General features: G+C 51.2%; 4 protein-coding genes across 4 annotated transcripts, besides 1 other annotated feature; 3 read left to right on the top strand and 1 right to left on the bottom strand.

The window, feature by feature from the left end:
- Positions 1-12,534: part of a sequence feature (contig 1.108 735..352786(-1)) that runs on past both edges of the window.
- Positions 2,059-3,229, bottom strand: ANIA_06441 (uncharacterized protein; the record flags this gene model as incomplete). Its single annotated transcript, XM_658953.2, has 4 exons — positions 2,966-3,229; positions 2,669-2,869; positions 2,352-2,620; positions 2,059-2,158 (listed from the first exon to the last, which is right to left on the bottom strand). Exons 2-4 carry the CDS (start codon positions 2,849-2,851, stop codon positions 2,059-2,061), a joined length of 552 nt encoding a protein of 183 aa, XP_664045.1. The 5' UTR covers positions 2,852-2,869; positions 2,966-3,229.
- ANIA_06440 (uncharacterized protein) lies at positions 3,812-4,547 on the top strand (the record flags this gene model as incomplete). Its single annotated transcript, XM_658952.1, has 2 exons — positions 3,812-4,055; positions 4,105-4,547. 2 exons carry the CDS (start codon positions 3,812-3,814, stop codon positions 4,545-4,547), a joined length of 687 nt encoding a protein of 228 aa, XP_664044.1.
- Positions 5,749-6,878, top strand: ANIA_06439 (zinc-dependent alcohol dehydrogenase family protein; the record flags this gene model as incomplete). The annotated part of the gene is made up of 2 exons (XM_658951.1): positions 5,749-5,916; positions 5,970-6,878. The coding sequence occupies 2 exons, from the start codon at positions 5,749-5,751 to the stop codon at positions 6,876-6,878; spliced, it is 1,077 nt and encodes a 358-aa protein (XP_664043.1).
- Positions 7,436-9,816, top strand: dppIV (prolyl dipeptidyl peptidase DppIV; the record flags this gene model as incomplete). The annotated part of the gene is made up of 2 exons (XM_658950.1): positions 7,436-7,441; positions 7,501-9,816. 2 exons carry the CDS (start codon positions 7,436-7,438, stop codon positions 9,814-9,816), a joined length of 2,322 nt encoding a protein of 773 aa, XP_664042.1.

The raw sequence follows: 12,534 nt of genomic DNA on the forward strand, positions 1-12,534 counted from the left end.
AGCTAATACTGCTAAGCCCGCATTGATGCTTGACTGTCCTTGTCTGCTCAATTCCGTATCGCACCCGCGCTATGCACCTCCGCCCCGTCAACGTTATTCCCGACATTTGCTTCGTAATGTCTCAGTGTCTGCCTCCGAAACTGCCCGAATCCCCAGGGATGTGGCTGGGTCCACATCAAATAGTCGAGGCATATCCTTGACGCTCACTGCTGAATAAAGTACTTGATAATAAACGAGGTCGGTAGAGTTGATTTGAACTTCAGAGCAGCCAGAGGAACTGTCAACGGCTAGTCTATACCACTTCACTCCCGTCGAATGGGAATCGTGCCTTCACTCGGATTCGCCATCCATTACCTCGCTGATTTGCACGGGGAGTGTCCGCCTGGAACCGATTCCGGAGGCTAGACTCGCTAGCAGCACTACTGAGGCGGCTGCCATTCGGTCAAAGCCAGTTCAGGAAAAGTCAGGCTCGGCCGATGAAACCCAGCCTCCAGAGCGGACAAATTCACCCTTCCAGCTCCTGTATCGGAGGCCTCCGCAGGCGCCACCGGGATTACTTTCGGAATCGGCACTGAATCAATTTCCGCTGCCGCTCGACGGCGGGGTGTCTGCCGAGACTGCTGTCGTACTCACTGACGCTGACTCGCTGACTCGTTGCTGATCGTATGAGGGAGTTCGCACTAATCAACCCGACCTACTAGATGCTGCGAATCTGTGAAATAGTAAGCGAATTAGTAATAGAGTCCGTGACCAGCCCCTTGCTGCGTTCACACGCGATTATCGCTTGACGATCTCAAGCCTGTCATCGGGCACGTCCGCCGAAACGTGGGAGAACCTGATTTCACATTGCTATCAATGCGGCAACCCCTGGGTGGCGGGAAAATCCAAAAGGCAACCTCGCTTCCATCCTGTTACCAGAGTGTCAGGGGCTGAGATTTGAGAAGTCTGGTGGATGAGTCCCACGCCTGACCAGAAATGGTCGATGAGTTCCACGGCTCGCGCCTGAGAAATCTCTGGTGCTCTGTTTGGTGCCTGGGTGCCTGGCTTGGCTTTTTCAAGCGGTCTTCAGCGGCAGAATCAGACTGTCGTGTGGGAAGAGAGATGGGATAGTTCTTTCATTGGGTGGCCGGAATGGCCTGCCTATCTAAACAACTAGCTTACTAAATAATGACTAATCGAGGTCGAATCCCAGGGGCAGGCGGTACTGAAGGGCAGTATGTCGAGCTTGTCATGTGACCACCTACCAGTAATAGCCAGTATATAGTCAAAACTCAGCTCTTAAAGGTGGGAGACCCTTTTGAGAAATCAGGTCTAACCGAGCTGCAACCTGGACCCTTTTTGGCTGAGTGGGAAGTTACAGCCACTTCTCTTATGACTACTTACGCGTTGGTGTACTTGGATAAGAGAGCATTATAGCCATCAAAAGTACTGGCCTCATAAGAATAAAGATAAGTATAGTAGTGGCCGATGATAATTGGGTGGTACACGATGTTGAGTATGGAACTGGAAGCGCTTTACTGCTATCGCTCCTTACTAGTGTACATACTCATGACGAATAGAGCGGAAAGCAGTGGAATCCACAATATCGTAGGGCTGAAGTTCTCCATAATTGGTAAATAAGGTTAATCCTGATATCCCTTTTAGCCGGTAAAAATTGAATAATGTTGTTGCGCTGAAAAAATCATTGCGTAGAGGCAGATATATATAGTTTCGTTGTGGGCCCTGGCGTTCAAGAGTATACCGCCAACAGCCGCGGAGCAATTCGCTCTCTACTAAGTGTGATGTGCATATTCTAATATCTGAGCAGGTTGAGAGCTTGGATCAGGAACTGCTGTTAATTTGAGTTGGTATCTATCGTTTTATGTCTAGGGAAGTTGAAGTTCTGGGTGCCTGAGCATTCTTCATCTGTCCATTGTATTAATCATTAAACATTACAAGAGCCAGCTGGCCAGTATAAGAGCAGCATGGCACATAACTCGAAGACCACAAAAAGCCACTCAAGACGCCAAACCACAAAGGATATTTTTTTTTGAGGCGGCATTTCTTGGGCATTCTGCATCAACCATTATCGTCGTAGCTCGTCGCCTTCATCTCAACTAAGGAGGCAGCTGAGGCTTGAGTAACCCTGGTCTCGGAATCTCCAGCCTTTCTCCGTTCACTATTGACGTTGGGCAAGACCGACGGGTCTTATGCTGCAGCATGGCTTGAAATCTCTTCCTTCAACACGCGCTGACTCTTGCGCAACTTATCAGTTGCGCGACAATACCAAACGAAGAACCCAAGGTGAATGACGCTACATGTGGCTGGTCAGTATACAACGAAGACGAGCCCAATGACGACCGGTCACTTACACGGCCAGAAATCCCATTGCGGTGCCGAAGTGCTCGACGTTTGCAACTTGTTTTCCGCCACAGTCACGATATTCACGGTAGTCACGGCCGCAGGTATATCCATCGCCTGTATAGTACGGCTCATGCATCGCCAGGTACAAAGAGACACCGGTGGTAACCGCAGTCCAAGCGAGAAGGTCGAACGCAACGTAAATGCCAGGGTGGATGGTAACTGGGGAAGACAACTCAATGGAAAGGATGATGAGGGACCAGATAAACGCGTACTCGGTCTAAGCGAGTTAATATCAAGGTCGTATGGGTAATAATCTTGGACATACCGTCCCGGTAGCCGGAGTGACTAGATGATGACCCAAGTCTTCCGTCAGGACCACACCCCGGTCGTGGGCGTCTTGAGAGTATGCAAAAGAGATGACAGCGGCTAAGGAGGCGATCAGTGCGAGACAGCGGAGGTAAATCGAGATGCGATGCACACGCCGTCGGGTGTTTGCGGGAAACTCCATGGCTCTAGAAGTTGAAGACTGCTGGGTATCAGATTTTATTGTCAAAATGGGTTTCAGGGAGTCGAGAGGAGTTTGGTAGGTTCATAAGTCACTCATCTTGCAAGCTTGGAATACCTGGGAGCCATCTGGTAGGCTTGGAGGCTTGGTAGAGGCAGTGCCAGCCGATCCGCCGATCAGCCAAGACCTATTGATAGGTGCTCCAACATCCACGGGATATAAAAAGGCGCCAGGATAGACGGTGTCCACTAAATCTGGACCCAAAATAAGCGTTGTCGATGTAGACAGTCCACCAAGATCATGGCATGAATGATCTTACTCAACGGAGAGCTCAAGTGTCTCAAACATTCTGAAGATCGCGCCAAGGAAGTGGCAATGGCCCTGAGGCTATTACACACGCTACAAAGCCTTCCCAGTGAAGGATCAGAGCCGCTCTAGTTGACACAAGGGTATGATGTGTGTGCTACCAATGTAAGCACCCGTAGCCGTGATGTATGACGTCACATACCGGGCTATGCCGCAATCTGCAAAACGAGGAACCATAGTGCGCTCCCAATCGCACAAATTGCGTAAACATAGCTTTTAATCGTTTTTATCGAAGATAAAGCTTGTGGCATGCTTTATACACTGCGACAAAAGCAGCGCGCATGCCTGGGCCACACAGTCACGTTCGCTGCAGGATCTTGGCTAACTGGCCGACTTGTCAGTCTAGGAGTGATCATTTAAGAGTAGATCTGAGATGTTGAAATTTCAGAAAGCAATATACAATCACTTACTTGGAGTAGACGTATCTCCCAAGATATAGCGCGAGCCAGCATCTTACTGCCTACTAGCATGAGGGAACTGGAGGGGTCGCGCATTATTAATCCATGCTGACCTCCAACGGTGCTGACACGAGCCTCCACGATGTCAGAGCTTTCATTATCAACTCGACATTGAGGAAGGTTAAAGAAAGTGTTGAAAATGGAATCAGCTGGGTTAACCTTCCTGAATACAACTGGAGCCTCTCTATCTACGGCAACTGCCAAGCGGATGAGAGCGCACATCACCAGAGCCAACTTCGCCAAAAGGCGTCAACGGCTCGCTATTGCCGGAGCGTCTGAGTCGAACGCAAAGCGAAGGCAGCGAGGACTAAATCAAACAGAGGAGGAGGACGGTGCTCCATCGCTGAGATTGGCACCTTGCAATCCATCCAACATCGAAGCCTGTACGTACTGAGCAGCTTCTCTCGGTCATGCGAGACTGAACAACTACAGTTCACCAGATCCAGGAGCTAGTCTTTCTGGAAGGAAGGCATACGCCTGGCAGCGCAAGCGAAGCGGCTTGGTTTAACCTTATAGCTTCGGAGCCGGCGCTGGTCGAAGCATCGCTTGCTGTCGCTGTGCGGCAATGGTCGCCGGATAACTCTTGCCAGTCAAAGGCAGATTATCACTCGTATACAGCTGTAAGGCTGATTAAACAGCGAATCACATCGATAGCGACTCCCTCAGATGGCGTCCTTGGTGCCGTGATCACAATGGCTCTGGGTGCTTCTTTAGTGCACGACGACATTGCGTGGAAGATACATATGGATGGTCTTGCCCGCATTGTGAGCGAAAGAGTGTCTCGAGGTCCGCACAGCCTGCCTGCGTGGTTCATAGATCTCATTGTCCAGTGGGTGTATCTTAGATTATGGCTGAGCGTGGCTAACCCAGCTTAGGGACTCCATTAATAATATCATCGGATTTCCACGAGTCTGGTATCAGAGCATTGTCCAGATACTAGGTGAACAGCGTGATCGAAGAATCTTAAAGCTGGCAGATATTAGCGACCGTGTTATCAGATTGAGAAAGGTAATCGATTCGCTCCAAGTGAGCTCTCTCAACTCTATATCTGTTGCGCTGGAAATCGAAGAACCGCTGGCTAGACTACATTACGAAGCACGCAACCTACGAGCAACTGATAACCCCCACATTGATGCCGCGGCACGATCAATTGAACTAGTACTTTACCTCCTTTGGCCGACACAATCAGCTGCCCATCTGACACTGCTCGCCGGCGAACTAAAGGAGGTGATATGTAGATTTCCAATCAGAGGGTGTATATATATGGACCTGACATCCTTCCAGCTCTTGATTGGGGCGATCGCCGCTGACACGGCTTCACCAGTAAGAGCCTGGTTTGTGGATAGGATATCGAAGGCGGTAAAATGGATGCAGCGGCATGGCTGGCATGATCCTTTGAGCGTCGCGGAGACGGTCATTGGGGCAGAGTTAGATGATGGTCTTGTTGGGCAAATCAAGGCGCTCTGGCGGGAGATATATGATATAGATTTAGAGCGCACAAGCAACAGAAGACTTGAATGACACAGCACAGAAAGCACAGAAATGCGATACTGATTAACTCAAAGGCGGCCATGATTGCATGATAGTATGATTTGTGTAGCATTCGCTCGCAGACCGTAGAACTAGCCTCAGTCCACAATACCTGTCCATAAGCAAACGCCGATAACTCAGATATAAGATTGACTTCGAGCATGAATAATACAAGAGCCAACCTCAATGTGAACCAGCAGCGTCGCTGTCAGCAGTAGTCGAACCGTCAGTAGGAAGTTGAATTGATTTTCCCAATTAGGAAAATCAGATTAGAGCCAAGCCCGCCTCGACATGCCTGAATCCTCACGCATATACTTTATTTCACAGTTCAGAGAAGCGATCGCTCGACTTATAATCGGAGGTTCGGAAGATGGCTGCAAATGATTTACCGATTAAGGAAAATCAGTCTGGGATCTAGAATGTTAAAAGCGAAACATGCGAAATATTTAAGGGCAGCGATTCCCTCCAGAACAGCTGCCTTGCTTGCATCAAAACTGAGAAACTTTCCTAAGATCAAGAATTTGAAATCAATCCAATTTTGGAACAATGGCCAGGCAGTGGGTTTTGAACGGCCAAGAAGGGTTCGAGACATCGCTCGAGTATCAACAGGGTGTCAACATACCCTCGGTACATGACTTGAAACCCAACGAAGTTCTGGTCAAGATGTATGCTGCCAGCTTGAACTACCGCGAGCTGGTCATAGCCGGTCCAATGGTATTTGCGACTCTAAACCGTATGCCTCGCATGTTCCTACTGACAATTTGCAGGGCATCAACGGCCCGATAACTCCGCCGATTGTACCCGGCTGCGATGGGGCTGGCCTGGTAGAGGCTGTTGGACCTTCAGTTCGCGAGTTCAGTCCAGGAGACCGGGTCGTGACGTACATCGCCCCCAAACTCGTCGAAGCACACGGGGACGATGCCCACGCTGGAGTTGCAGAGGCAGTTGCCAGCATGGGGCAAGGAAGCGATGGCACATTACGATCCTGGGCTGTGTTTCCGGAGGCAGGCCTAGTTCATTCGCCGAGAACGTTGGACTGGTTGTCGGCGGCCACCTTACCCTGTACTTGGCTAACGGCTTGGAACGCTCTCTTCGGTCTGAACGGCAAGCAAGCGGGACCGGACTCATGGGTGCTTGTCCAAGGTACAGGCGGTGTCAGCATAGCAGCATTGCAGCTCGCGGTCGCCGCTGGGGCAACAGTCGTCGCCACTACATCCACGGTCGAGAAAGCCGATCGCCTCAAGGCGCTAGGTGCGGCCCATGTGGTCAATTATCGCAATAATCCAGAATCTTGGGGCAAAGAAGCACGACTCCTTACCCCAGCTGAGAGGGGCTTTGACTTCGTCGTCGACGTCGGTGGTAATGAGACGTTTCCGCACTCCTTGGCCGCTATACGAGTTGACGGGGTGGTCTTAGCGGTCGGGCAAGTCGGCGACAGCACAGCAGAGCCAGTACCTATATTTGCCGCCCTGATACATAACTGTATTATCCGTGGCATTCTAGCCGGCTCCTGCAACCAGTTTAAGGAATTGGTGCGGTTTATCGATGAGAAGAAGCTCGTGCCTGCGATGGATGACGTGATTTTCGAGCTTGCCCAGGCAAAGGATGCGTATAGGCGACTGAAAGAGAGGAAACATTTCGCCAAGGTTATGATTCGGATTGATCATCCACTTTGAGTGTATCTAGCTAAGCAGCAGCATGATGCTGTGATAATGGTAGTTCTGTGCTCTGAGCCTTTTGATGTAGAGCAATGGATCCTTGGCAGTACCACGTGACCCTGCTGTTTGTGTACTCCTCCCCCTCGCGTCCAGTGTTTCTCTTTGATAAGCCTCAATTTGAACACGAAGCCAATTTCATTGTGACTGGGTCTTACCTTGGCATACTACATTGGAGTTGTTATCATCTCCCACCGTCCTTCGCCGTCTTGCTTTAATTCGAGCAAGGTCTTGGGTTGCAACGCTAAGCCTGCGATGCCGCTAATCGCGCCTTCTCTCTCTACGGTTATCGGCGGTTGGCCATGCAGCCATGGCTTGGCGCATTGTTCCTGACTGACGGACATGGAGATGAACCCATTTTGGGCCAATGCCGACGCCGCTTCGAAAGTTTGGGGTGTGTTTGCGCTGCGGGGGCTGCTCTGGCGTGAGCATACCGGGTGTCTTTAAATTGCGCCCATCCCTCCCATGATTTCGAAAGCCCAGGCAAGGGGTCAATTGCTGGCAGCACTGACCGCAAAATGAAGGTATGAATTGTTGGCTGAACTTGCTTGGGATTAGTCGCGTGCTAAGACCAGTGCCCTAGCTTTCCGTCCTATCCGTTCTCCTGGTCAGCGTCGCCCAGGCCGCGGCCGCTCCATGGAGACCGCGCGAGCCTAGAGCCGCCGGATCGAAGCGCTTGACATTCAACGAAACTGTGATTAGTGCGGCGCTGTCGCCTTCTTCGATCTCGGTGCAATGGATCGCGACTGAGAACGACGGGGATTATGTGTACCAGGAGGAGGATGGAAGCATCAAGATTGAGAGCATTGTCACCAACCGATCGCAGACAATCGTTCCAGCCGAGAAGATACCTGCCGATGCATACAGCTATTGGATTAGCCCGGACCTGTCCGCGGTGCTGTGGGCCACGAATTATACTAAGCAGTACCGCCACTCGTTCTTCGCCGATTACTACATCCAGGACGTCGAGACGTTGGAGACGGTGCCGCTTGTGGAGGATATGGTTGGAGATATTCAATATGCGGAATGGAGCCCAAGCGGCGATTCCATCGCGTTCGTTCGCGGCAACAACTTATGGACTTGGTCTGACGGGACTGTCACGGCTATCACCAAAGACGGTGGGCCGGACATGTTCCATGGCGTGCCTGACTGGATCTATGAGGAGGAGATTCTGGGGGACCGGTTTGCGCTCTGGTTCTCGCCCGATTCCGAGCTCCTGGCATTCTTGACTTTCAACGAGACTGGCGTACCCACCTTCACCGTCCAGTACTTTATGGACAACCAGGAAATTGCGCCTCCATATCCCCGCGAGCTCGACATCAGATACCCCAAAGTGTCCGAAACAAATCCGACGGTCAAGTTAAATATCCTTCAGCTCAGCGACAACACCGTATCGACCATTCCAATCGATGTGTTTGACCCGAGCGAGTTGATCGTTGGGGAAGTCGCCTGGGTGACTGATACGCACACTGAGCTGGCCGTCAAGGCTTTTAACCGTGTGCAGGATGAATCGAAGGTCGTCATCGTAGAGACCGCTTCTGGCGAGACCAAGATCGCGCACGAGCGTGACGGGACCGACGGTTGGTTGGATAACTTGCTTTCAATCTCATACGTTGGTCCTTTGGCTTTGGGCTCGGGGGATGCATCATCCGCTTATTATGTCGATCTTTCGGACCACTCCGGCTGGACACACTTGTATCTCTTCTCAACTTCAGGCGGCGATCCTATCCCCTTGACGGAGGGAGAGTGGGAGGTTACGTCCATCGTGAGCATTGACCAGGAGCGGGAGCTGGTATACTATCTCTCAACCCAGCATCATAGCACGGAGCGACACCTTTACTCGGTGTCGTATCGGACCTTTGAGATTACGCCGCTCGTGGACGATACCGTTGAAGCCTACTGGAGCGTTTCGTTTTCTGCAAAGGCCGGATATTACATTCTAACGTACGCGGGTCCCAGTGTGCCGTACCAGGAGCTGTACTCTGTGAACCAAACAGCCCCACTGCGTACTCTCACCAGCAACGCAGCCCTGATCGAGAAGCTGGAGGAATACGCGTTGCCCAACATTAGCTATTTCGAACTGGAGATTCCAAGTGGTGAGAAGCTCAATGTGATGCAACGGTTGCCCGTCGGGTTTTCCCCGGATAAGAAATATCCCGTACTATTCACTCCATACGGCGGTCCAGGAGCTCAGGAAGTCAGCAAGAGATGGCAGTCACTGGATTTCAACGCGTACATTGCATCCGACCCCGAGCTTGAGTATGTGACCTGGACGGTCGACAACCGCGGAACCGGCTACCGGGGCCGCGAGTTTCGCTCTCTGGTGGCTAAGCAGCTCGGAAAGCTCGAGGCAGAGGATCAGGTCTACGCTGCAAAGCAGGCCGCCAAACTTGACTGGGTTGACTCCGAGCATATCGCCATCTGGGGTTGGAGTTACGGCGGTTATCTCACTGGGAAGGTCCTGGAAACCGACAGCGGTGCCTTCTCGCTTGGTTTACTGACCGCGCCTGTTTCAGACTGGCGGTTATACGACTCGATGTATACTGAACGATACATGAAGACACTTTCGACAAACGCGGAGGGCTATAACACGACCGCGATCCGTCACACGGACGGCTTCAAGAACGTTGAAGGCGGGTTCCTAATCCAGCACGGCACCGGCGATGACAACGTCCATTTCCAGAACGCGGCGGCGCTGGGGGATACACTGATCGGAAACGGGGTGACGCCGGAGAAAATGCAGGTGCAGTGGTTTACAGACTCGGATCATAGCATCCGTTATAACGGAGGGAACGTGTTTCTGTACAGACAGCTGGCGCAAAGGCTGTACAAAGAGAAGAACCGAGCGAAGAAGGAGCAGCACCAGTGGAGCAAGAGGAGCCAGGACTGGGTTGTTTAGCATAGTCCACATTTGACTGTAACAGTTTGGGCTCAGCCTCTGAAATCAATTCAGCCTTCTCTCTTTACATCTTCTTTGTCTATTTCAGCATATTTGAACATGACTTATTGGCTTGCAGTGTCCCCCATGAATGCCATCACTCGGTATGAGCTTGTCGACAGTGCCGGCGGCGTAAGCCTGCCGCGATATCTCTTGAGCAGCTTCAGAAGCAGTCCTTCTCAACCAAAGAAGCAACATCAGACGTAGGCTCGAGCCCCCACGACCATAAACTTTGGCAGCAATAGCTGGAAGCAGCGATAGCCAACTGACCTTCCGTACAGGCCGAATATGCCAGCAGGGAGTAGAGCGTCGTGAAATTACGCCGTGACCGCAATGGTCATCGGGCGTAGAAGTCCATGCGGCCAACGCACCGTGTAATAGGACGATCGTATTCTAGCCTGCGTATCTATGCTGACAGCTCTACAGTATTGATTGATAAACACAGATCCAGAGCCCGTGTTCAGCTAGCTTGGGACCGGCACACCTGACGCAGTCGAGATTTGGAATCACATCCCAGAGCAGTGACAAATTTCACTTCTCCAAAGCCCCGGCCAAACCTGGGTAGCACAATGCCCTTCGATGAGTATGACGCGCCGGTTCATTTCTTTCGACAAATAGACGTTGATCACCGCGCCATCATTCTGAGACAGTAGCGGAGTTTGAGAGCCTTCCAAACCTATGCTTGTTTCTCCTACCGACGAGCGTCTTTAAGGAACCTGAACCTGGAAAGTGCAACCAATTCATACCAACATGGGCACTGGCCGCGTGGGAGCGGTGGGCTTGTCCTTGAGAAGATCATAATCGATATGGACTGACTCCTGATAGTGGGCCTGTCCTCGTTGCACGAAAATCTTGTGGTCTAGCGGCACTCCCTTGGTTATCTGCCGAAGCCCTGATGCTGGTAGCCAGAGCAATGGGCTTGTGCAACATCCGGTACTGTTCTATCTCTCGTAGTTTGGAGCTGCAGATACGCTGCGACACCGAACTGAGATCATAAACTGGCAACCACAGGAATCTCAGTGACACGTAGCTATGTACCGCTGAGCTTCGCCGTGTCAATTTCTGTGGCGCGTCAGGCGTCAGCAATAAAAGACCTTTTCTTTCCATTCTATCTTGTTCGTTTTCTCTTCTTTCTTTTTCTTCAGTATTCTTCCTCAATTTTTATTCTATTTTTCTTTTTATTTTTTCATTTCCCTCCCTTTGATTTCTTTTTCTCCAGACTCGACGATCGGCTTATCGTTTACCCTGCTGCAGGACTTGTTCTGGCCATTGATGCGAGTTTCTGGCGCCATACACCATTGAACGGACAGATCACAAGCTTGCAATCTAGTACTAGGGCGGGTTGTGCCGCTGCTGGAAAGCCTTGAGAAGTTGAGCCGTCCAAGGCATATAACCCACTTGACGAGTCACATACCCGAGTCCAGAACCTTGGATATTCCCAGCGTCCTGCGACAAGCCAGCGATAAAAAGGTCAGGACGTCAAGCGACCCGTGAATATACCACATCACAAGCCTCGTGCCTCAGTGTGGAGTACGTTTGGACCATCCGATAGAGACGCTGCCAACACGATAATGCGCAACACACTTTTAGCCATGTCAGTTGGACGAGCGTTCAACGTTTTGAGTGAATATCAGCCGTGAAACTGATTAGCACCAATACTCTCTCCTGTGAATCATAAGATCATAACGTCGGGTTGCCTTGTGTATTTTTTTCTGGAAGAGTAATGTTACCTTTCCGCGAGATATCGGTATATCAGCATACAATGCTCGACTGGTCAACTCGCCCCAAAGCGCTGGCGTCTCGTCGGCTTTCTGAGGTGTCAGACTTGCACGCTCGGTTCGTATCCAATCTATAGTAATTGGAGGTGTCTTAACAACATTTGCTCACATACATAGCAGCTAACTAGATGACGAAAACTGAGCGCGCGGCCCGTCTACCAGAAGTGGTATATCGTATTGCGTTGGACTGCATCCGCCCGCCAACTGTGGCAAATGAATAAGACCAGAAAGCTCAGCAGCGAGAGCACAGAAAGCAATGAAGAGCAACAGCTTGAGTTGCAGTCAAACAATGCATAGTTAGATGAAGCATATTGTGTCTCTCTATTCAACCCTATTGAGCGAGATGTACATCTCGGCGTGGGCCATGCCGACATCGGCCAAACTTCACCTCCGCTATCCGGACACAATGTCTGGTTCCGACGTTATGCATCCAATTGAATATCGCCATTATTATGCATAATGGGCATTGCTTGGTTCCGTTCCGACAATCCGGCCCTGCAAAAGCGTTCATCATGCTATAGGGTGGCACATCACGTTGCCATGACTCTCGACCACGCAAGTGGCAACGGGCAACGCAAACGCTTGCGCAGAGCCAGACTGGCCTTTAGCAGTCGTACCTCGCGCGTGCGCATAGTACGGTCGATTGCATAAGTGCCCAGGTGCCTTCTGCGGCCATACCTGCCATCCAGTGGGAGTTTGCGAATACGCCGGGATTGGTATCTCGCTCACTTCGGCGGATCCAAGTTCAGTCACCCAAGACTCAAAGTAACTCTGATCCCCCATTACCGAATAGACATAGACATTCCCCTCCTTTGACTGGCACCGTCATGCTCTTTGATAACACTGCGTCCGGCTCGCACGAGCCTCGACACAGCCTGGGGAGGGTATAGTTTGTACGCTA

The sequence above is a fragment of the Aspergillus nidulans genome, chromosome I (genome assembly GCF_000011425.1).
Source record: "Aspergillus nidulans FGSC A4 chromosome I".
Taxonomy (NCBI): Eukaryota; Fungi; Ascomycota; class Eurotiomycetes; order Eurotiales; family Aspergillaceae; genus Aspergillus; species Aspergillus nidulans.